General features: G+C 37.9%; 1 protein-coding gene across 2 annotated transcripts in view; it reads left to right on the plus strand.

Annotated features, from left to right (window-relative positions):
• Positions 1-824: 824 nt before the first annotated feature.
• The window catches only part of syt6a (synaptotagmin VIa), a 59,981-nt gene continuing 34,972 nt past the window's right edge, over positions 825-25,833 (plus strand). Inside the window, exon 1 of one of the 2 annotated variants that reach the window (XM_030139138.1) lies at positions 825-1,050. In XM_030139138.1, coding sequence (XP_029994998.1) covers positions 894-1,050 — 157 coding nt within the window. In that variant the 5' untranslated portion in view covers positions 825-893. Of the gene's footprint in view, positions 1,051-20,499; positions 20,697-25,833 lie in introns of those variants that run through there. The other variant, XM_030139139.1, reaches the window with a different exon arrangement.

Consider the following 25,833-nt stretch of genomic DNA (forward strand, 5'->3'; position numbering starts at 1 on the left):
CCCCCCCCCCCCCCCCGTTGTTTGTTTGTTCTGTATTGTTTTGTTCGTGTAAGTATTTGTGTTATGTTTTTCTCAAAAATCAAATAAAAAGTAAAGTAAAAAAAAAAAAAAAAATCAACATATACATCAACATCTTTGACTTTTGAGTGCTGCCACATATTATGAATTCTTACGATCTTTCTGTTTCATGCTGACATTAAATACATATAGTTACATCCTCATCATTAGAGGCTGTAAACACTCAAGGCTCACGATGGGGGATTGTTGGTGGGAGCAGTCACAGGTGGTTTCGTTCTGGGAAATCCATCACAAGAGACATTCTGACCCCAGGGACCAGTCATATCGGTCGACCTGAGAAAAACAAGCCCAGTGGTCGTTATGAGGGTATTTTAGTTTGTGCACACAGGGATGAAGAGGTAGCGGCAGATCAAGTGTAGAGTGGTGTGGAAATGGAGCATGGAAGAAACAGAGGGGGGTGGGGGATGTTAGCCTCAGGCACATGTTGCCTTATTTTATATTACCCATAATTGTTGACTTGCTTTTTTGCATAGATGTGATGCAATAACCATCCAAGTATCACCAAGGGACAAACGTGATTCATTAAGCCCATAATACTGTGACATATCCAGACATATATACACATACATGGCATTGCACACATATAGTATTCCTGCCAACTTTATACGCACATATCTGTGTTGGACAGGCTTGCACACATGAATGAACACACAAGCTGAAGATCACACACATACACATGAGAGACTCTGAAAGAAGGAGTAGAATCGGTCTAGGACAGAGACAAGTTGCATTTATCTTCTGCATGCTAGGCTGCTGCGTGTGGGTGTGTTAGTCCCCTTGGATGAGCACACACGGCTGAGGATGCAGCTGGGAGCATGAGTTCTGACCGAGAGGACTATGACATGATCTGTCAGAAAGCTGTGACCCTAATTGTTGACCTTTGCCTGCACAACAGCACACTGTTGGATCAGGACACCTGTCAGGATTTCCTCTTCCTGCTGTCCAGCCAGAGCTCTGATCGCAAAGAAGGGGGTAAGTACCATAATTAACTCTGATCTATACAGGGCTGAAGGCTGTTCCTCTCCTAATCTGTTTGCTGTTTCTTTGAAGAGGGCTCATTTCATAGGATTATACATATTCATGCAGTAACTGGATGTATAATTCTAAAGGCAGCTACATTTTGCCTTTTAACATGTGGTTTACTCGTTTTTCTTTTTGTTTACAAGATGTACAGTCACAGACGATTGCTCACACAAGGCTTTGGAATGAGCTTTTTAAGCCATTAGTACATCCATAATGAGTTTCCTTCACCTCAGGGCAGTAGAGGGCATAGGTGTATAAAACAAACTCACACTGACTCCAGAGAGCAAAAAGTCCATTCTGTTTATAGATAAACCTTAAGGCTGACTAATGCCAGCTGATGCTGTCCGAGTCACAATGAGAAAACAGATGATAAACCTAACTGTAACGCCTGGATGAAGGACTCATTTAACATAATAGGAGCCTTGATGTTATGATATTTTTTTTTTTTTTTTTTTTTAAAGTTGAAGCATCCTTAAAACTAATTCTAACTTGTTCATGAGGGATAACACATCTGTTGCTGCCTCTTGCATCTGTTGCTTTGGCACTTCCAGTGAGTGGGCTTCACCCCCTTAAAGGAATAATCCCACTTCTGAAATGCATTGTTAATGAACCAGCTCTTCAACAGGCTCAAGCAGATTCATCTTTTGTTTTTTTCAACACAGTTATCAGTTGAATTGTGAGGGAATTTTGGTGAATCTCTAGTATAATAGACCTAAAAAAAAAACCAAAAACCTGTATTAAGGTTTTATAAAGACAGTTTTTACTGAACTCATACTGAAGATTGAGGGGAAGTTTGCTCAAAAACACTGATTTGAGGCTCTGTGTTTGACTGAAGAATGTTTTGCTCTGTCAGCAGTTGCACCTGATAGAAAAATAAACACCATTTATGAGTGCTTTTCCAACGACGGCTCCTCGTTCACAGAGCGCATGTCACACCAATTCTGGCCAAATCTTCTGTCACCTCAAATCATCTTCAGTGGGGGAGTTGAACGTACATCACAGTGCCACTGGCATCCACTACTGAGCTGTAGGGACATTAAATGCCATTGCATGTTATGTAGCCACTGATGGAAATTACTTCTGCCACATGGGAGGTAAAGACAAGCTGCTTCTCATGATGTTAGGAGGTTATGTAGGTTGATTTTTTTTTTTTTTTTTTTAACGAAATGTCTTCTTGTATATGTTTTCTGTGGTGCAAAGCATAGACTCCTCTGCAATAAGAGGGAACATGTTTACCAGAAAAAGTCAGTGCATGCAAGATATTTGGCATCAAAGTTCACAATTAATAAAAGTTAAACTACTTGCACTATAATGAAACCAAATTCTATTAGTTTGTTCATCTTTAGATAAATTATTATTCTCCATTCACCTTTATTTAAACTTGCAAGTGCTGCACATTTTTAAGTAAGACATGAATATATGTTGCATCATAAACACACTTTATCTATTTGTTGGTTTAAAATAGCTGAATATTACTCACAGTTATATTTTTTTAACTGGATTGAGAAAATACCCTATTCAGCTTATATGAAATTTTGATGATTGAGTTGATAATTCTTGCTGAAACTTTCAATTCACATCATTTCTTTTATAATATACAGTATATGCATTCTTAAATTTCAGGCAGATGCTTATATCAGCTTTTAAGCAGATGTTAGAATATAAGAATGTTGTTTTTTTTTTTTAAACATCATTTTCCTTATTGTTTATGATTGAAAAATAACACATTAGATAAGGAACATACAGCTGTTTGAGCTATCAAGCACACAGCAGAAAAGTCATTTTTCCCCACAGCAAATATCTCTCTCTGAACTCCCTGCTGAAGGCTGAGTATCCCCTTGCTAGCTTCAAATCGATTATGATAAAATAAGAAGGACTAATTAGAAAGCCTGGGACTTTAATTCCCCTGTCCTGATGCGGCTGAGAGATAATAACCCATAGTCTTTATTGACCAATTTGTTGAGTCTCAGGCTGGCTGATTGTATTCCAATTGTGAGTGAGTGTGTCGCTGCGCTGGACCCACCTGCTGTGTGTGAGAAAGGGAGATTTTTTTCCACGATATAAAGACGAGGTCAGATCAGCTCCTCGGTGTCTGTTGAGCGGTCTGTACCCACTGATCAACTGCCTGCCTGAAATATCGATATTCACTTCAAAGCATTGATATGTCTCACAGATTACATCCCATGAGCCCCTGTATCTACAGAATGGTAGGATGCACTTATAGCCGCCCTCCTCCAAACACTCACATCCACCTAACACCATCACACACACACCCCACCCCCACCCTTATACTCATTACAAATTCCACTTTCATTATCAGCTGCTGCTTCAGGTGTGTGGGCTTGAATTGACAAGGTTTATTTTTGATCACATTATTTCGCGCATGCCCGTCTCATTTTGAGGTTTATTAAGCAAGACCTTGGCTGGCAGAGGACATTAGCATCACTAGATCATTCATTTAGTTCCCTCTGGTCTGCTGGGCTCTGTCCGTGGTATTTGCAGGGACGGATGGTGCATTGCAGGTTGAATCCAAAACAGAAAAACAAGAACATCAAATTAACTGCACTGGGGAGATTAGAACCCCAGCCAAACCACTATGCCTTTCAATAATTCATACCCTCTGTCTACTGTCTTGGTATTTTATTGATACAACATTTCACTGTAGACCACAAAAGAACATTGGAGACACTGTCTGTTCCTGTTGTAAGAGATAACACTCAAGAATTGTCTCTTAGCTGTCATGAAAAGACCATATGCCAGTTCTTAAAAGCCCATGGCATTATTTATGTAATCATTAGAATAATAAACCACTCAACCAAGGTCTGGTAGGACACAATTCTAAGATTTGATAGTTAAAATAGATAAGTACACACAGGAATGCAGCCTCATCTCCCAGCATTAATGTGAGGATCTCAACACAAGTGGGAAGGTATAAAAGTATCTAGTATAAGGGTGTTTTAATGACACAAGAGGTTAAAATGAAAAAGATACCCCAGAGTGGGGTCAGTGAGCGAGTTCAGTGGTTAAAGGAAATAATGATCGCCCAAGTGGAACGCATTTTTCATTAAAATTAATGTGGTAAAGACAAAAGTCAAACAGCGCCTTGAATACCAATCGGCTCTTCTGTAAGCAGTCTACATACGACAAACGGGGAACGCCTTCATCTCATCATCCCTTCATGATCCAAAGAGATCTCTGAAGGCCTCTGTGGTGTGTCCTCTCCATGCATTTTAATGCTAAAGCTCAGTGGCGATCGGGACACCCCCTTAGGTGTGAATTTCAAATGATGTTTTCTGCTTCACAGCTAAACAGCCACGGTTGCACCTCTCACATCCATCCCCATGATTAAGCTATAAAGTCTCTGTCTTTATAAATTCAGCTGACAACCCTATGTCACGCTGTATTTTTGTAAGTGTTTCACAGCAGTAATGCTCTGCGTCTTGTTCTTCTCCTGCAAAATGCGTCAGTGTCAATAACAACAAAAGTGTTGGGAGGATGAGTAATGTAGAAAACGACTGGGTGTTACCCGGGCCAGCGCACCGGGCAAGGCCTCTGCTGAGCTATTGAGCAGTAACATTGGTTTATTGATTAAAGAATCAGGCCGCAAGCGAGCGCAGTGAGAAAGCCTCGCAGGATGACAACGGACACAATTTTTTCTGCCATCTGCCCCACTGGAGCAAGAACAAATTGCAGGTTACTATTGGGATGCAGATGATGTTACAGTCTCCACAGGTGGGCAACATGCTGTCTCTATTCCTGCAGAATTATTGTTAATATTGTCTCCTGAGGCGTTCAGTCTGTCTCTTCTTTTGCTTCATTTGAGTTCTTCCTGTCACTGATATCAGGCTCTTCTCCTTCTGTCTTAGAGTTTCTCTGGCTGGCTCAGTTGTAACTGTTTTGTCATAATAGCTGTGGAGCTGTCTGTCTCTGTGAAAGCTCTAGGCCTCTGGGACTGTCACTCCTGTCACGCTTACAGGGTTGATGGTGTACAATAAAACGCCTGTACACTTCATCGCTCAAATTAATATGCAGTCCTGGTGGATATTCCTAAATGATTGAGTATTAAAACTTAATTATACCACCAAAGAACAGAATCGTGTTATGTGTGAAACCCACATAATCCAAGCCTATGTTATCCACACGTGTGATCATATGTGATATGTGGGAAACAGGTTATCACACATTGTAACAAGGGTCTCAGGCATAATCCTCAGGAATTCACATGGGAATTTGATGCAAAATCACATGTGCTCCATGTGCATCTTTTATGTGATTTTGCTCATGTAAAATTCATATGCTTTTTCCTGCAAGGGAAGACTGCTTTTCCCTCAAAAGCTACATTTTTGTTTGTCTCTGGTTATAAATCAATAGGTTCTCATTTCTAACATATAGCATTTTACTGTTATACCAGGAGGTTCACAGTCATCTCCACTATCTAACTACAGACCATTTTGCTTTAACCCTCCGGTATCTGGGTGCACCTTTTAGGCACACTTTGCACTTCGTGTTAAAAAACTTCATATTATTTTTCACAATTTAAATAAGGTTAGAATTCAAAAGTTGTTCATTTTTGCATGATCTTTGAAATATTGGCCACCAACTAAAATTTGCACATTGTAAACAAAAGAAAATTACAAGACTAGCATCTGTCTCCCAAGTGTGCCTAAACTATTTCTTCCATTTGATATGTATGATTAGGGCTGACCTTGATTTACAAAAATAAAATCAAATTAGAGCAGAAAAATAAATCAATATATAATATTTAATAGTTTGATTCATAGGTGTGCATTTTACGCACACTTGACCTGGCACCAAAAATAATAATGCAAATTAACCAATGTTGGAGTTAATTATTGACATATGCAAGGCTGCAAAAATCAAATAATATGTGATCCATTTTTTATGTAGTATATTGAAAAAAATTCATTTTTTGTGTTTTTGGCATAAAAAAAAAATGGTTTGTTTACATTACAAACACGGTATTTAAAGGGTTAAAAAATGTGACAATTATTGAGTATTTGATATTTTTATTTACGGCTCAAGTTGATGAAATGGAAAAAAATGTAAAAGAATTAAAAACAAACTATGAAAATTTTTTGACATTATTCCACAAGTGTGCAAAAAGGCACACTTGCTGCTTAGTAAGGGCCTTGCTGGATGGGATACCGGAGGGTTAACTAAGTGTTTTGTTTTTGTCAAGTATATTTTACCATAATCCTATAGAACAAGAGACTCATGGAATCAGTGTATGAAGAGACAGGCAGATGTTGTTGCAGTTTCTGTGGATAACCATTAGAGGTCAATGAAGGCTATAAACATCCATGTTCTGCTGATGTAGTTGAAACCCAGAGGAATGTTTTATGAGGATGTTGTATTTGAGGATCTTAAAGCAAAAATAAACTCATACTGTAATGCACTGTATCATCTTTTATTAAATACTCCTAAACAGGCAGAACTTGATCTTCTCCAATTTAATTCTGAACAGTTTTATTCCCATACTCATGACATCCAAATTATTTTTTGGTCTTAGTCATGTAGAATCTTGTCTGAGCCACAGTTGACAGCCTTGACCACATTTGGCTTTTTGTTACGACTTTTGAGTCTCTTTTTAAATTAAATTTGGCTATGACTGAAATTAATCCTCCTAAGAGATGTTGGAATCTTATCTTATTTGGTCTGATTCATGGTATCACTTTTTCCATTTCTTGGTGCCAAGAAGTGTTACATATCGAGTCTATAAATATATAAAAATAAATTGCCTTTATATGATAGTTAGGTTGCACAGTACTTTAAATGAGAATATCTAAATATACACATAGTGAGGTTACTTGGGATATTTGTCACATTTGTCCCACATGTATTGTAAGTCCACGACAGCAGAGTGTGAGGTGTTTCATCTGTTTCATCTGTTGCCTGTGGGTGAGGGATGTGAGATGTTTTCTTTCTACTAATACTGTAACAACCCACAGGCAATGGCAAGATAATGAGGAGGAGGTCTACTATATTAGAACTTTATTCGCTAATTAGATGGAGACGTCGCATGCATGGAAGGCTAAATTAAACGCAAATACTAACATGTAGAGGTCATTTAAAGGCTGTGATATATATAAAGAAGTGCATCACATACTGCAGACATCTAATATAATGGATGAGTCCATATTTTCATCATTTTATTTTGAGATACAGCCAAATGGAAGATGCACCACTTTTCATATTAGATGAAAAAAAGTCTAGAATCTCTGATGTAAATGTTACTTTTTTGTATATGTTTTAAATTCAGCATTTGCACGCTGCCAGAAAATGTGTTAGTCACAGTGAACGTAGAACATATGGTGCCTAAGGCCCTCCATCAGTTCAAACTGTATCATTCCCATTTCCTGGAATCTCTGCTGCTTCCTATATTTTGTGTTTTCACTTATACTGCCATTAACAATCCCCTGAGGAAACATGACCCACAAGAAGTACAATCAGGGAGATGGGGGGGAAGGACAAATTGAATAACAACCTCATGACAAAAGACTAGAAGGCAAAGAAAAGTGTACCTACATGTGTGTGTCTGCGCTCATGTCGAGTTATACGCTTTTAAATAGGTTCGTTTTGTATTTGTGTGTAATCGTGGTCATGTATTTTACAGACCATGAAGCTCCTGAACAAAAACGGGATCATAGTTCATCGAAAGGACAGACAGAAGCGAGGATCGTTCTCTCTTTTCTTGCATAGAAGGGGAAATAGAGGTGCAAATTTGAGGTTTGTTGTGACATTTCATCCTCTGATTATATTAGCGCCCTCTGCAGAGCAGCCACTGTCTGGCTTCAAATGATGTTACCTAAGCTGACATGAATTGATGGAATGACCTTACAGCTTGTCCACCACCAGGAAATTGTTGCATGGTTCACAGTTAAACACTTGAGATGTGAAAAAGCTGCATATCTTCGTTGCATTGTTATCACTCATGTTAGATCAGTAGAAAAACAGCACAATGTGGCACGGGAGATTAGAGCAGTAAGGAATCATTTTGAGCCTCTAAGCCAAAAAAATAACACTCCCTTTGTGGAAAACGCTATAAAAGATATTGTGAGCAGATGTTCTGACATAAAACCAGAAAAAGTAGGTATAGCTACTTCTTACACACACTCTGGATGGGATTTATCATACAGAGACTTCCATTTATTTAGCGCAGGGGTGTCAAACTCATTTTAGTTCAGGGGCCACATTAAGCCAAATTTGATCTGCAGTGGGCCAGACCAGTAAAATAATAACATAACAATATATAAATAAAGTCATCTCCAAACTTTCCTCTATGTTTTAGAGTGAAAAAAGTAAAATTATGCGATGAAAATGTTTACATCTACCAATTATCCTTTAAAACAATGTGAATAACATGAACAAACTGAAATTTCTTTATTTCATTTTATTTATTTTACCTTTATTTAACCAGGAAAACCTCACTGAGATTAAAAATCTCTTTTCTTAAGAAAACTAAGTGCAATTTTAACAATACTGTGTCTCAGTTTATCATTTAAACGTGTAAATTACAACTTACAGATCACAGTGGATCAACAAATACACAAAAGATTTAATAACAGGCAGAATATTGTTAAAATTACACTTCAGACATTTTAAAATGTTCATATTTGTTCAGATTATTTGTGTTTTTGTGAAATGTTTGTTTGTTTTAGTGTAATTACAGTAAAATGACATAAAAATATTTATATTTACAAGGACAAAAATTTGGAGTTGTGATAATTTATAGGTTATTATGATAGTATTTTACTGATCCGACCCACTTGAGATTAAATTGGTTTGTATGCGGAACCTGAAATAAAATGATTAATGTCCTCAGTGTAATTTTTGCATTTCACAAATTCATTCTAGGGGCCAGAATGGACCCTTTGGGGGGCCGGATTTGGCCCCCAGGCCACATGTTTGTCACCTGTGATTTAGCGTATCTCATTTATCTGTTCGATGAAGTAGTAGATATCCAGATATAAAGTATGTTCTACAGCAAAATGACTTAAAATTCATTACTTCTGAAAGGCAGAAATTTCACAAAGGCACCACTGTGACAAACAACGTTAGGAAAACAATAGACATGGAACTTTCTGAAAAAGATTAATCCTTATTTTACTATGACTAAACACCTTCATGTGGGCAAATTCAAATATGTGAATTTTATAAATATCCTAATTTTCTGCTCTTCAAGGGGCGTTGAGCTATGCTAAATTACAACATAAATAAACGTATTAGCACTGATCAGCATGCACATTAATCATTTCAATTACATGACATGTAAATGATTATTCTAATGTGGAAAATTGTTACCTGTGTGGCATTAGCACTACAACAGGTGAAATGTGTCAGGAGACGAACAGAAGTGAGACACCCAAATTTACAAGCGATCAGCCATGACCTGGGGGGTCACTTATGGAAATCTCTCTATGTAAATAAGTTTTACAGATGGTAATTCATTCCCTGGCAGATCATAGCCCCCTCTTTGACAAACTAATCCTCAGCCAAGCGTGTAATTAAGAACAGAGTCGGATATGCTGGGAATGCGGTGCATGGCTGTGGTGACATGACAGTGAAGCAGCAGTCAGTGCCATCAGTGTGGTAACTAATCACCTGTCACCAACTGTTACTGACCAAACACTGTCACTAATGCATTAGATGAGCCAGTGTTTGATGAAGACAGAGAAGAGAAGCATAACTAAGTGGTGAACAGAGGTGTTTGCAGAATCATTTTAAAATTTCTCTTTTTACAGAAACATCCTATCTAAAATGTATCAGCTGCATATGATTGCGGCAAACCATCGCTGGGCCGTGGCCTGAGGGAATATTCAAGGTTTGGAGCCTCAGGCGTAAGAAGGCTTCATATCAATACATTACCATACTATAATGACTTCATTGTATCGGATATCAAATTCATACCTGACAGTTTGTTATCGAAGACATTGCATCGCTTGTCTTAGGTTCTCACAGCTAGTGTCAGTCTGCTGTTTTGCATGAAACCACAGCTATGAGGTAAGAGGTTTAGCGTAATTCAACTTCAACTTTCAACTTTATTTATCCTTAGAAAAGGAAGGTAACACTTTATTTGAAGGTCTAGTTTATAATGCATTAAGCGCACATTCGTAAGACATTATAATGCATTTATAATGCATTATAAAAGTCATTGCAACAGTTTATGATCATGTACAACAACTTATACCAAGGTTAATAAAGTATTATAAGTGTAGGTATAATGTATTATAAATTTTGCTATCATAATGTTTTATACCTCCATACCAAAGTGACAACAGTGTTTGAAGGAAGAATCTCAAGTCCTGGGTTACAGAACACATTATAACCATCATAACTCTAGCCAGTTATAAAGACACAGAGAACTGCACTGACATGTAGTTTCTGAAACTGAATAATGCCTTAGAAACATCAATAATAAGTTACAGGATGACTGATGATATTATAACACAAGTATGATGACTTATGAGCAGTATCTGCTGGCTCTAAATAAAGTGTAACTCAAAAATGTACATCAAAGTGTTCTTAATAACTCTTTATTTTGCAAAAACAAAACATTAAAAGAACAGAGACAGTAAATAGAAATGTTACATGTTGCTTTATACATAAATAAAAAAAATAATGTGGCAGCTCTAAATCTTTGTTAATTCAAACACATACTTTTTTTTTTTTTTTTAATAAATATGAAATCCCTAAAGTAGATGGGTATAGGGACCAGTGACAAAACCTAACAAAAGTTCCCCACCTAAAAAAAATAAAAGCCTTCACACTGCTTTGGTATGGATGTATAAAACATTATGAAAGCTGAATTTATAATACATTATACCTACACTTATAATACTTTATTAACCTTGGTATAAGTTGTTGTACATGATCATAAACTGTTGTAATGACTTTTATAATGCATTATAAATGCATTATAATGTCTTATGAATGTGCACTTAATGCATTATAAACTAGACCTTTAAGTAAAGTGTTACCAAAAGGAAATACGGTGTGCAGCAGGGGTCATAAACACATGAACACATACTCAGAAACAGCACCACCAGATGCCACCACAATTAAATTACACAATACAGGACAACACAATGAAGCTGCTCCCTTCCCAACACAAATGACAAAGGTCTAATAGGGCAGTACACAAGTTAATTGCCATAATGGCCATGAGCATTAAAGGATAAATAAATAATCATAAATAAAATTTGTAGATATCAGCCAAGTATGGACTGAATTTACTCTCTGATGTATTTTTTTTTTCTTATATTTATATTTTAAGTTATTATTATTTTACTATATGTCTTTTCTTCTTTGTGTCTGTAAGTCTTTTGCATTATGTTAATTTATTTGTTTGGATGATTTTTTCTTTTGACATCTTGATGTTTGTTCAAAAAAAAAAAAAAAAAATCAGCCAAGTGAATTAAAATTCCTCATAGCCACAGGAATAAAGGAATCCCTAGCACGTCCAGTTCTCAACTGAAGAAGCCAAAACCAGTGACCAGAGGGGAGCAAATTAAACTCCCTGAAAAGTGGGTGATCAGGGCAGTTTAAAATTAGTTTGGCCTTACCGCTGACCTGTTTAACATGTATGTCTTGCAGCTGGGTTAGCTGAACCCCAACCACCTTTGGCGCTACATTTACCAGCCTAGTTATCATGATCATCGAAAGACCACCATACCACACCACAGACATACAGCAATGTCAATGGGAGCACATAAGCATAAGAATCTGATGAATTTTGGGTAATGCTTTAGATTTGATGATAAAAAATAAATTAAAAAAACCTAAATTTTTAACATGATCTACTGAAGCTTGCAGACAATATCATTTGAGTTCCTGCCCAGATATTTATTCATTTAGAGGCTGTGAAACACATAAAAAAAAACTGTATCACATACTGCAGACATCCAATATAATGCATGAATACATATTTTCATCATTTTATTTTAAGATTCAGTCAAATGGAAGATTCCCCACTTTTCATATTAGTTGAAAAAATAGTAGAGTGAATCTGGGATGTAAACATGACTTCGTGAATATATTTTAAATGCAACATTCACAAGCTGCCAGAAAACGTCTGAATAAAGCGTGTTTAGTTTTTAAAGAGCTCTGACAGGATTTTTAACTAAACAATACATGACTGAATGTCTCTTCAAGGACATTTTTCTGCTAAATTCAGTACAGTCTAACCCTGTAGTGCGCACACAAACAGGTTCTATATGACAATGAGTGTGTTTTCACCGTCGGATCGAGTGCAAAGGATGTGAAGGTATGCTTATAACCGCACACAGGAAAGGACTGAAGGGCTGCCCTGTATTTAGAGTAGAACAGGTCAGCCTGAGAGAGGAAATGGAAACAGTCTCAGAGGACGGCTTACACCACTAGAAGGAGAAGTCCTGCAATATCCGGCCTCTGCCTGACGTGATCAGGAGCTGATATATCCTCTGTGACACTGCAAGCCACTTCTGTACTGAACCATATCAATAGCACCAAACATATGTCATTCACCCTCTGTGCGTCAACTTTAAACTTAATCAGTGAAGAGATAATTGTTATTTTCCAGCCAGTTAATTTACGTAGTGAGGTGAAACTTACACAACAGCAAAATGACAGATTAAAAAATGAGCCCTTTGTGTTCATAAATAAATTCAATAGATTTGTGTGTTGAGTAATGCCACAAACATCCACACTACCCCAGACATGGTCCACTCCCTGACCGTATTATTATCCCTGTGGTGCTCCATCTGGCTTACTGGTCTGTATGAGGAGTTCTTATTTAAGCCTCCTCTTTAACCTTTCTTGCTTCCTTTCCAATTTATCAGACTCTTCCATGTCAGCCCTGGTGAATCATGGAAGGATTTCAGAGCACTGTATTAAATCTCCTCAGGTGAATACCCGCGTGGATTTTGATTTAGAATTTTATTCTCGCAGAGAAAAGTCCCCGGAGAACACGGTCCGCCAGCCAGTCCTCAGGTCCCTTTGAACTCGACTTAGATTTTCTTGCAGGGCCAGTAGCCACAAGCAGATCCAATGTGTTGCTTAGGTCTTAGAGGACAAGAGGATGCATGGTTCATTAAAACGATGAATTGTACAGAGTGAGTCCCCAGTGAGGATTGAGCCTCTTGGATGTCGCCTACCGCAGAATTTTTTTTAAGCCATGTGTATTCAGGCCATTGCTCATCCTTGTCAACCTTCTTGGATGAATTAAATATTTACAGTAAGCAATATAACAAGTATCATCCCAACAAGTTTGTTCTGAGTATGCTAGGTCTTTTATATTTACATCAAATTCATGCAGATCTACATTATTTGTGCAGCTCTTACAGAAGAATCTGTTTACAGAGCAAGGATTAAGGGCTCTGCTGTTGTTGTAGTTCCACTTGGCACATAATACAGACAAGAGTGTTGGAAGTGAGCACAGATTTTTGATTGTCTGGTTGTGAAAAGCTACAAGGTTTAGGAATACATTATAAGGACACCAAGTCAAGTGTAGTATTGAGGATGACCAACTAACTCCCATCTTTTTGCCTCCCCCTTACAAAGCACAGCACACTGCACCGTGGCACTCTGACATTATCATGATGAAGCGAACAATAAGAAGTGGATCCGCCACAACAGCCTCCCCCAAGAGGATATTTAGGCTGCTGTATGACCTTGTGCAAGAGGCAAGGAATTGCTATGAGTGAAATGTTGTGTATCGCATAATGTAGATGAACCAAAGCTTTGCATAAAAAAAAAAAAAAAAAAACTGAAAAAGCTTTTGTTCCTTGACTCATGGTACTGAGTAATGTAATAGATAAAAACAGGAAGGTTTAGACATATCGATCTGTGGAAGAAGCATCTTGAGATAAAAAGGTTAAATTTTACATGCCTGAAAACATTTGGTACTGTACTGTAGAGGTGGTAGAATATGAATGAGGTTCTGAGTCAGGGTGTCCAACGCTGCAAACATCATGTGAATAATAATCATACATGCTGCTATGAAGTGACGTTGGGATCTGTAGCTGGAGCAATAAATCTAGGGTCATTGGAAGAGAAATTCTGTACTTCTCTTCTATCTTCTTGTTGGCTCAAGGCGATGTTTAATACTGCATAGGATCATGGTCTTCATCAGGTGGAGAGATTATAGCAGCAAAGCCACTGATGTGACACTTAATGCCTCCATCATGTCATTTGGGAAAGGCTATCTTTTATCTTTTTTACTCAGTTTTTTAAACTCTGTCTGTCTTTCTGTGTTTCATTCCAGACTATTATATTGTAGCATATTTAACAAATTGCGTGTAGCTATTTTTCAGTTGAGCCACTTGAGAAGTGATCCACCTTGAGTATCCCTTAATCAGTGGTAATCCACTTACTACAAATTAGTCAGATGCAGATACTCATGTTGCTTCATCAGAGGGATAAGCGGTCTTATTAATCCAGAGGTATAATACATCTACTGATCTCTTTAAACGTCATCCACACTTATTGTTTGCCCCTCAGGTAGTGGACTTACTACTAGCTTCCATCTCCTCACTGAATGGTTTTGTTGGTTGCTCAGTTTCCTCAAGATTGCAAATCATGCAGGTAACAAGGCTGGCTTTCTATTGTGTTTGTTTGCTGCTGTTTTTCCAGCTATTTTAGCCTGTCATACCTTAGCTTTTAGTTATTTTTCATGCTGGGGTCTCTTTTGTGGCACAAGAGTGGCAAAATGTGAAATGTTTGGCATTTTGTTTAGGTCACCATGGAGGTGTTTCTGCTGCTCCTTATCCCTCCGGGTGTGCTTGCAACTTGTTTGTGAGCAAAAGAGGAAAGCGAACATACACATTTCTTCTTTGGCTGGATTTAGACTTGACCCAAGGGGGTCTGCAGCAGTGGTACTGTACAGTCATAAGGCAGAGATCAGGGTTTCATTTCACCAACTGGTAACACCGGTACACTACATGGGTTTATTGAGCATTAATTATATCTCCCAAATGCGACAATCCATACTTCTACAGCTGCAAAATAACACTAATTGAGGTGTTAAAGTTATATTTTGAAGGTGGTTTACAAGCCAGCGCAGTCACTGGTCGATGTATAGAATAAATCCTGTTTCATCTCCCTGGGTTTCTTCATTCCTAAATAAGTGTGTACTGCACTGTTGATGCCTCCAGTAAAGAACTACATCAGGGAATATTAGAAAAGCTGTGGAGATTTGAAGGCTTTATCTCTCAAGATGACATGACTGTAGCTGCTATGCACCATGGCGTCCCCTATACTGTGGCTTGAGATACTGTGAATTATATGTGTTGCTTCTGACCCTACAGGCATGTCATGACCTCATTACAGACACCGACCATATATTCCACATGAGTAGCATGGGCTTCCCTTCTCATCTAATATTCACATCGGACAATGTTTTGCAATGCACCAAGACATACCCTCCTTTAGTTGTGTGTATTTATAACACAGACTCATATCGATTCTGATCTTGTCACCAGGTAGGTTGTGTTCGGTTACATTTCTGAGCCACATGAATACAAAAACTGTGAACGGTGGAAGATGTGAGTTGAACTCCATGCATCCACACACATCTCTGGATCTGGACCAGTCTGCAGAGCTCAGGAGATTTAGTGGAACTTGAATAATTTGTATACTCAGCCCTGTGGAAGGTGTTATTGTTCAGCTATTTTCACCAATTTTCCTTGAAAAAGAGGTTCTCCATTGTACACAAACCACAATACATTTCTGGTTGAACACTGCAAAACGACAGATGCGGTGAGAAAATATTGCTTGAGTGCATTTTTTGTAGTTGAAAGGTCACCATGAGTTGAATTCTGTAACTCCACATGACAGTAAAGGAGTCTCTGGGGTATGCTATGTTCACTGACCCATCACCTTATTTGAATTATTATAAAACTTCATATTGATTTTTTCACAGTTCACAGAATATTGTGTATATATAAAATATGCGTATATTTTAGTCTACCAGGTGTAATAGGTCAACTACTGCCTAATGGCATTCCAATCAGTCTAAATACACCTTTAGTTTATATCAGAGGTCAGGTGTGTGAGGTTTTCTGGGATTTAGGAGGATGTAATTACAGAAGGTCACCTCCACATATGTTCCACCACAATGTTTCTGACAGATTCCTTCCTTTTTCTGTCTTATAGTGGGTGGTATATAGTGCTAATTTGCAATACTGCAATCTAAAATGTCTCCTTAACTAAAAAGCCTAGAACTAGACAAAATAACTACTCTAATGAGGGTCTTTTTTGCTTTTTGCGTCTATCATAAGGGATAGTGACTGGGATACTTTGTGGCTTGCACTCTTCAACTTCATCCACTAGATATTACTAAATATTCCCCTTTCAAACTCACCTAATGACTATGGACCTGTAAGTATATGGGAAATGAGTACATTCTTGGATAATTACACTGGGTTACAAAAAAATGTTTTTTGCAAGTTGTCTAGGTTTTTTCAACTGAATTAGGACCATTTTGCACTGCTAAATCCAAAAATGACGTCTGTTTTTCTCAATCAGGTCAGGTTTTTTTGCTAATTTGATTTTGAAAAATTTGATCTTCTCACAAAATTGATTACATTTTTGTGACTTTATCAGTTGATTTTTTTATATAGTTCTCACCCAAAATAGGCTTTAAGAGAAAAAAAACCATTTCACCATTGTACCTAACAAGTACAATGGTGTATTCACCGCAGATGTAGCAGAATACGTCAGGCTTATTTTTGCAAGATCTTCTAGTCGAAGCCATTTCATTCACCTGTAATATTAAAAAAAACATTAATCATAAATTGGCAAAGGTAAAATCTTCAGAACTCGTTTATTGCAAGAAATATGAAAGAATTTTGTATCATATGATGTGAAAATGCCCATAAATGTAAGCAAAAATGTTTAAAAGCCAATATGTAGCATAGTTCAGAAAGTTGACCTGATTGAGCAAAATTAATGTGATTTTTGGATTCAGCACACCAAAATTATCCTAAATCAGCTCAAAAAACTTAAACAATAAATTTGTTGTTGACCAGTGTTATCAGTGGTTAATATTTAGGTATAAAGCTACAGCTGAGAGACTAATAAAATATAATCTCTGAAATCAAATGCAGTGCAGTTTTGGCTTGTTAGGTTTATAATAACAGAGATATAGTTACATACTTTACAGGAAAATAGACAACCATCTTAGCATTCAGTGGTGGCTTCTCTGTACTTGTGATAGTGATTAATTATACACTTATGGGTAAACACTAACTATACAATGTGATTAACATCTGGTTGATGCATGCAATGAATTGTTCATGTACAGCTGGACTTACAGCTGCAGCAAGAGAAAACACCAGATTTTAAAAATAAAATCAAAAGACTAATTAGCATAATATTGTATAATGCCATTCTCAATAAGTAAAAACATTTTTCCAAGCGACCACAGCACTAGAGTTACATCCAGGTTGAACTGAATTTTATCAGTTATTGATAATTACAGCTGCTGTCGATCCCTGAAAACACACAATTGGCCAAAACTAGGTATAGATTTTCTGCATAACAAAAACAAGATTAGGTGCACACATCTCATGTCCTCTCAAACCATTTAAAGTACATTATGTTAAAAGGCAATTATGGAAAATTTGCCTAAAGATGCTAACAATTAAAGATACACTGCAGTTTTTAAGGATTATATGCAGAATTGGTATTCCAAACAATCAGCAGCAGGGGGAAGTCATATCAGAACACACTCACTCCTACCAAAACAACTAACGAATCAACAATATGTATCTACAGACTACATCATTCATTGAATAAAGTATAACCTCATTGCTTTACGCTACAGACATCTGACACATCTGTTCTATGTTATCATGACATTTTCTTGGTCTTAAAATCTTCATGTACATTATTGCATCAGCTGATAGTTTACATTATAGCTCTGTTAGCTTAGCTCTGTTTTAGACTGAAAAGAGCTATGGTAAAACCACAAATCACATTAGTTTTCCATTTGGTTTTTGTTGTCAATAGCTGCCTCAGACATCTGTTTTGAATCATTCATTATTCATTCATTCATTATCTGAACCCGCTTTATCCTCACTGGGGTCACGGGGGTCACTTGGAGCCTATCCCAGCTACATAGGGGCAAAGGCGGGGTACACCCTGGACATTTCGCCAGTTCATCGCAGGGCTGAATCATCTGTTTTGAATCATCCAAATAAAAACTGTCACAGTTCAGTCTGAGCTGTGGATGGACAAACAGCAAACTTAGCAAACATAGTAACAAAAACGCTTGTAACTTTATATCTTTGTGAGCTTTATAATCAAAGACCCCATGTTAGTTTTCTTCATCATGGAAGACTGGCAGAGTGACTCATTACTCCCTCTAGTGGTCACATAAATCTGTTGGCTCATCAGTGTAAATATATTCAGTTCATATGCGTACAATCCAAAACACTGGTTAAAAGTATGCCTTCGAAATATGTTATTCTTTCTAAGAATAAACTGTCAAAATGAATCATCTTCTCAAACCTAACACTGAATCCCTTTGTAAATCCCTCAAGTAAAATTATGTAGTTCAGCAATTCTTTTTACTTTATTTGACAATCCCTGCTTATATATATATACATACACATATCGTGCTCAGATACATACCGGCCTCTGTTTGAATAACACTCAGCAGTCCACCTTTAGCTGAGCCATCACTATCCCTCCGCTCACCCATCAATGCCCTATCAAGTGCTTGTCCAGCGGCTGTCAGATGATTGTTATGGTGTTCGCTTCTTATAAACCAATCTGTCATGCATAGTTAAAGGACATGTTGTGTATGCTGTTTGCACTGCCAGCATCACAAAAAGATGATGTGTTTGTGCCACAGGGGCTACTGGATTACGGATACATGTGTTTCCTGGAGAGCAAATTATTATTTTTTTTATATTCAGCTTACATATGCCTTGATTGCACTTTAAGCATTTGAGAAATAAAATGATGTGTTTAAAGGTAAGCTTCTTAGCAGGATGCATGTCACCGTGGCTGGTGGTGCAATTGTTTAGCTGAAGGGTTAAAAAAAACCCACATGAACACAGTCCTATTGTGTTGTGAGCCAAATTAACAAGTCAAATGAGTGTTGTTGTTTTTTTTTGCTTCTCAACTTGGAGAAGTGGATTTTAACATTGTCTCCCTTAATTAACCTCTTCCAAAACAGACAAAAAACTGTTGATATATTGTTCTCATGGATACCCGCAAGATTTTTGTTAAACACCAGCTTACAACAGACACTCATTAAATCACAGAGGTGTCCTGATTACACAAATGCAAATTAAACACAAGACAAAAAATATAGCAAAACATCATGTGAGGATATTGATGAATAATGCATTAGATGTCGTAACACCAAAAAAGAAAATCATAATTTCCTTTATAAATATAGCTGTGCTGTTCATTTTATCTAGATCACACTTTCTAACAATAACAGTCCTGAACATTGGCCATCTGTCCCATTTCATATCTTACATTTGTGCTGTGCTTCAAATGCAATTAATTTCTATTTATTTTGTCAGCGTTGCGTATCCAATTGATTTCAAGGTGATCCTGCAGTCAGAGCTCCTGGTCAGGGTAGCATCCTCTGCAGACCACCGGCTGTTGAGGAACTGATGCTAATCTAGATAGAGGGAAGAACTGGGGATGGGGGGTGGTTAGTGGTGGGGGGTGGCGGGTTGCACTTTCTTCCTCCACCCCTCCTTCGCTCTTTTTCGCTCTCGCTCTCTCACTCTGTGTTGAAGATTGTACTGATTGTGCTGCAATATGTCGCATGACAATAGTCAGAACTGCGGACTGAGGCGCAATTTCTCCCATGCTTATTAAATCAGTGGTGTGTGGCTCTTGAAACAGTGTGTGGATAATATACATGTGTTCATCAGAGCTGCTCACTGCAAGCTCTCCTGACAGAGAACAAAGCAAATGCTTGTATGTGTTGCTCATCAAAAAAAAAAAAAAAAAAAGACTCTCTTTTGATCCCTCATTACACGTTCACCTAATCGTATTCTACGTAGAAATAAAACAACTCTTTGAATGTGTTATCAGGACATCTATTCAAAGAAAACCTTTGATATTTATGAGGATATCCTTATCAATATTCATGCACCTAAACTTATGCATGTTTCCTTTCTTTTTGCTGCATTGCCTGTCTTCCTGGGGAGCAAACAAATGTTTTCTTGTAGTTTTTCTTTTTTTTTTCTTCCCCCTTTCACTGCATGTTTAGTTTCAACAGTGCTTTCTGCAACAGAGGTTAACGTAGCTTGCGGGTGTTTTAGCACAACAAGACTGAAGTGAGAGGCTACTGAGCTTGTTTGAGTGTTGGCTGGGCTGAGTGAGGGATCTGCCCCTAGACATTTGCACTACAGTATCCTGCTGACTTGCTTGCTCACACTGCCATAGAAACAGGGTTCCTGAGTGCAGTGGAGGCTCAGTCTGTTCAGGAGCAAGCAAGAGAGAGGATCAGGAGGAGAGAGTGAGGGGAGAAAAGGAGACACACAGAGAAAAAGAAGAGCAGAGGGAGGGAGAAGTGAGAAAGAGAGAGAGTGAGGGATCAGGAGAAGAAAAGTGAGAAGCTGTCAGTGGTGAGTACATGGCTGTCACACTAGATTGAATCAGTGGCTCAATTCTGATGCTTTGAGCGTCTTTTTTTTTTTTTTCCTCCTCTTTTGTTCGCTTGTGACGATTGATTTCTGTGGCTTGATTTTACTGCTGCTGAGGTGTTGTGAAACAGGTTGCAGGTTGTCAGTTTGTTGGGGGATGTGAGAGGTGTTGGAGCTCCCTAAGCGCATGGTGTTCTACTCTCATGTACAGAGACAGATGCAGAACAGAGTGGCTTTAATGTAGTAATCAGTTATTAATCCTGTTGTAACCTTTCAATTTGTAATCTTTGCCTAACAGTGTGTGTGTGTGTGTATTTACTTTTCAATAATTCATGCTAATATAAAACTACTCCTCTTTTTTTTGGCAGCTCTCCTGACTAATATCATCTCTTTTCTATCATTTATGAAGCACCATGTTAATATTTGATTAGAGTGGATGTCTGCTGCTGCACTTTCCGCCTCTATGTTACACACCTTTGCCCATTATATTGCTGTCTGTGCCCCAGTGAAATTGGAAAGATATTGACTTGTCCTTTTCTCATCTTTTATCAATTATTAAACAGCACAACTAATGCTTTAGTGATCCACCTGTACGGCAGAGGTGAAGAGAGTTACTCAGCTGCATATAGCGTAAAATGTGAAGTCAGGTCACTGCTGTGTGTATGTGTGTGTGCATGTTTTCTATTTGTGTCTCTGTCTGCTTGTGTTTGCACATGCTTATGTCACTTTTTCCCCCTCTCTCATACTGGGTTTGATCAACGTGCATCATGACACTTTGATGAAGCGCCAGAGCTATGGGGCTAATAGGAGAGAGATATAGCAGGATACCCTGTGCTTCACATCAGCAGTGGCAGAGTGTGTGACAGGAAATTGTGTTATTCTGATCATGGTGCCTTTGCCACACTGTCTCTGAGAATTTAAAGTACCTGAAATGTGATATTCAGTTAATATCGCTGCATGTATTTATCAAAACTGACTGCAAGTTTTGCTTACATTTTCTTCTATAATATCTTATAACCTGTAGCAGCACTCCTGTCAGTGCTTATGTTTATCTCTGCGGCTCACTTGGATCCCCAGCCTCCCTTCACCTGTTCTACAGTGCAGTTTCGTTCCTCCTCCCTCCAGCAGCAGCAGCAGCAGAGCAGCAGCAGCAGCTTTGGGAGAAGGCTGAATTAAACAAATCCAGCCAGGCTTATCAGTTTTCTGCTGGCTCCGGCCATGACTGGACCCTGGTGGCCCCTTCCTGGCGAGGCAGTGTGTGTATGTGTGTTTATAGTGTGCTGCTGTGCTCCAACTGTGTGTAGATGTACATGATAATAGAGAGTATGTGACTGTGTGCATGCATGTGTGTAGTCAGCCAGGGCTTGACATGATTGTGTGTGATCAGGATAGCCACAGGGGTCGTTTCCTTTTGTTTGTAAGTGGATTCAAGGATTCTGGCATTTGTCTTCTCCTCTCTTGTGTGACATGTTTTATGACTTCTTGTTAAAATGTCACTCACTGAGGCTGGACTGTAAAATGTCCCTATGTGGAGGCTTACCATGCGAACAATAATGCACAGCGGTGTGATAAACCTAGTAAAGCACGCAGCTGGGAATGCAAGGCTGCAGGATGGGTGAGATAATGCAGAGCTTTCCGACGGCCTCTTCCAGGCACAATTTGTTTCAATACAATATAAAACTGGATAGGATTTTGACAGCCCTGTGGCCTGGATCAATACCCACGCAATCTAGGGGGGGAAACAGTATTTCCTTTGTAAACTACAGGACCTGCTATACCGACTAAAGACTGCACTTGTTTAGAGGAAACTAAATAAAACACCAGGGAGGTTAGGAGCTTCCTCTGATGTGCTTATGAGGTGGTCGAATACATGTCCGACTCACTAAAGAGAGAAAAAGGTTGCTGCTGAAATGCAAATTACTGCACATAGCATTATCATATTTCTTCTCAAGTCATTCTTCATGCAATTAAAGCATTACACTTCGTAACTATACTTGAAAGAAAATAAATGCAATAAAAAAAACTTCAAGGCAGTCATGAGCGGTGGTGAGTTTAAAAGCCTTTATTTCATTAGGACTCAGGCGTTGCTTCTCGCTGAACCATATTGCAGCTACCAAAGCATTTAACCTGATGTGGTTGCTGTTGCTGAATACTGTCATCCCTTCCCACACCACCAGAAGAGATTAGACCAAAACACCCCGTAGGCAATGTTTCACTCTCTTTTTGTCTAAAATAGAAAAGGAACTAAACGTGGGTCTTCTTCAAAGGGTCAGCCCAAAAAGTCGATTTCTGCGTTGGTGGTTGCATCCTAAATTGTGCTTTCAAGTGGCTATTTTTATTTGTTTGTTTAGATCCTTTGGTAGAGGTACGCATGGGGCTAAACTGCAAAAAAAAAGATCAGTCGATACAACAATTAATTCATTAGTTCTCTGTAAACACTGTAATGTAGACTCAGAGTTGGTTCACTTTTAAACAACAATGTACTTTACCACTAACATAAAGAATGTAGAGAGCTTCTGAGCTGCATTGCATGATCAATAATCACTAATCTGATGCAAGCAAATGTGGCAGAGGGGAGAAATAGAGGAACTCCGCTGCCAAGATTTTGCAGGTAGTAACGCCTTTGCTTTGCTGAGGTACCTTAAGCCTGATAACACTTCACTTGCGATAAAAGGCGTGTGTTCACATTTTTTTGTTATCAGCCAAGCTTTAATGCATCGTGTGGCCACTGGCTGCAGAACACGTGGGTCCCAAATGTCAGGCTTTGCTTGATTCAACGGAGTCAGAGTGATGAATGCATCATTTCCTCATGCTGACTTCTAGCTTGCTGCCATCATCGAGGGCCCCCCGAGGCCAAAGGTCAGGTCCAACAGAGGTCCTGCCCTCATTGCAGAATCTGATGTGGTGGTATTTTCTTTTATGAGAAACATAATTTGATTTGTCTTTACACAGGAATCTTGGTATAGACGCGAGATATTAAATATGAAGCAGGATTAATATGAATGTCACCAGGGTTGGGTGAGTTCCTCAAAAATAGAATAGAATGAGTCAAAAGTTGAAAAGAAGTGCGCTGCCTTTATTTTCTGTACTTGACACATTTCAGTATGAATCAGATCCTCTGGTCTCCATTACACTGAATGGGTGTGGCTAAGTGGATACAATGCAGTAAGATACAGAGCTGTTGAGGATGGTTAGTGAAGAGGAGGAGGAAGAGGAGATGCATGTCGGAAAAAATTCAATTAATGTGTCATTTCTCACCAATTCACCTATGACCAGCCAGATAATATTATAGATTTCCTTGAAAAATTGTGTGTAAACATCTACTTAGTCCATCCGATGTTATCTACTTGTCTCTCTGAAATATAATGAAGTGCTATAACGGACATCTACACTTTCCAGTATCAGATTGTCAAAGAAACCTAAATAATCCTTTAGAACAGTGTTTTTCAACCTTGGGGTCAGGACCCCTGCATTGGGTCACCTGGAATTCAAATGGGGTCGCCTGAAATTTCTAGTAATTGATAAAAACAAAAATAAAAACATACTAATAAAAAATATATGGTAATTTGAGAGAGATGACCATAGTACATAAAGGACACGACAAACTCTGAAGCTGAAACTGAAGCACTGTGGTACTGTTTATCTTTCAAATGTTCATTGTGGTCAGTTTCAGATGCTGCAGCTCTTTCATAATTCATAGTTTGAGTTATTGTTTGTTCAGTATTAATTGTCAGCCTTGTAAATCCAAGCTGAACTGACTGTACATATCCTGAAAAAATAAAATTCTCACTTTGTGCAGTAATCTACACCTGGCTTTTCTGCCTCTGTCCATAATTATATACATTATATAGACTAAATGTAATCTAAAATTAACATTTATTTGCAACATAGTAAAGCAAACTATTACATGATCATAAATAAATTTTCACAAATTTAGCAATTTAAAAAAAAAAAAAAAAGTCTCATTTTTGAATGTCTTGGGTAGGGTAAAACTAACCTGTCTCACGTCGGTCTAAACCCAGCTCACGTTCCCTATCAGTGGGTGAACAATCCAACGCTTTAGAAAGTATGCAGCCAAAAGTGGATTTCCCAGCAAATGATATCTTTTATGCAAGACCAAATAACTGCATTAACATTACACACACTCCAATTTGGGTTCCAGGGATGTGAAAACAAGAGCAGATATTAATATTCTTCTTTTTGTGAACAATACTAATTTGATTCCAGCAACAATTATAATGAACATATGTGGTAAAGTCCCAGGGGTATCTTGGATTTACAAATTACAAATGCAACTCAGAATGATGAAATTTGGGTCCAAGGGCCAGGCTTAAAAAATTAATTACTAAAGCAGCAGTAGTTTTATGATTTCTGAGATTGATCATAGGCTTAATAGAAATTCACACTAATTCCGTGACCCGAATTGGCAAGAGTTTATAGTGAGTTAACAGTGAATGATGTGAATTAAGAAACTTTTCTACACACACATCCTCACTGCAGTCAACTGTTTTACCAATGAGCCAAATAACATTTAACATAAACAAATAAAAGAATACTTTCATTTCAGTTACATACAAATACAGAACAAAAACTATTTCACAGACATTTTTCTCGGTCAGAAACCGAAAAAAGAATAAACCGAAGCCAGAGGGTTAGTTTTGCTGATTCTATTTCCATGACTTAACTAGAATACGAACAATGTAAAAGAAATAGACAGAGAGTAAGTCAAAATTAAATTATATTCCTTATTCATACTACATTTCAAGAATTTTACATCATATTATCAAAAACAGAATTAGTGATATTGGCCGAGTTTGTTCACACAAACAAATAATTTGACAATGATTTATCCTTAATAATAAAAAGGGGAAAAAATGGACAAAAATTGTACAAAGAACAAAAAGGTATAAAGACAAAATATTTTATATTTTAAGTCCTTTACAGTTCAGATTCAGCAGAGAGATACATAATTTTAGCTCATGACAAAGGTCAGCCCAGTATTTGACTCGAATAAGCACGAATACTATAATTTTCTATAGTTCTATTATTTTCACTAACTCCCATGTAATGTTTCAAAGACAAACAATCCTCTAAAATTATAATTTCCTTCTTTTAATTT

This window comes from Sphaeramia orbicularis, chromosome 7 (assembly GCF_902148855.1).
Source record: "Sphaeramia orbicularis chromosome 7, fSphaOr1.1, whole genome shotgun sequence".
NCBI classification, from domain to species: Eukaryota; Metazoa; Chordata; class Actinopteri; order Kurtiformes; family Apogonidae; genus Sphaeramia; species Sphaeramia orbicularis.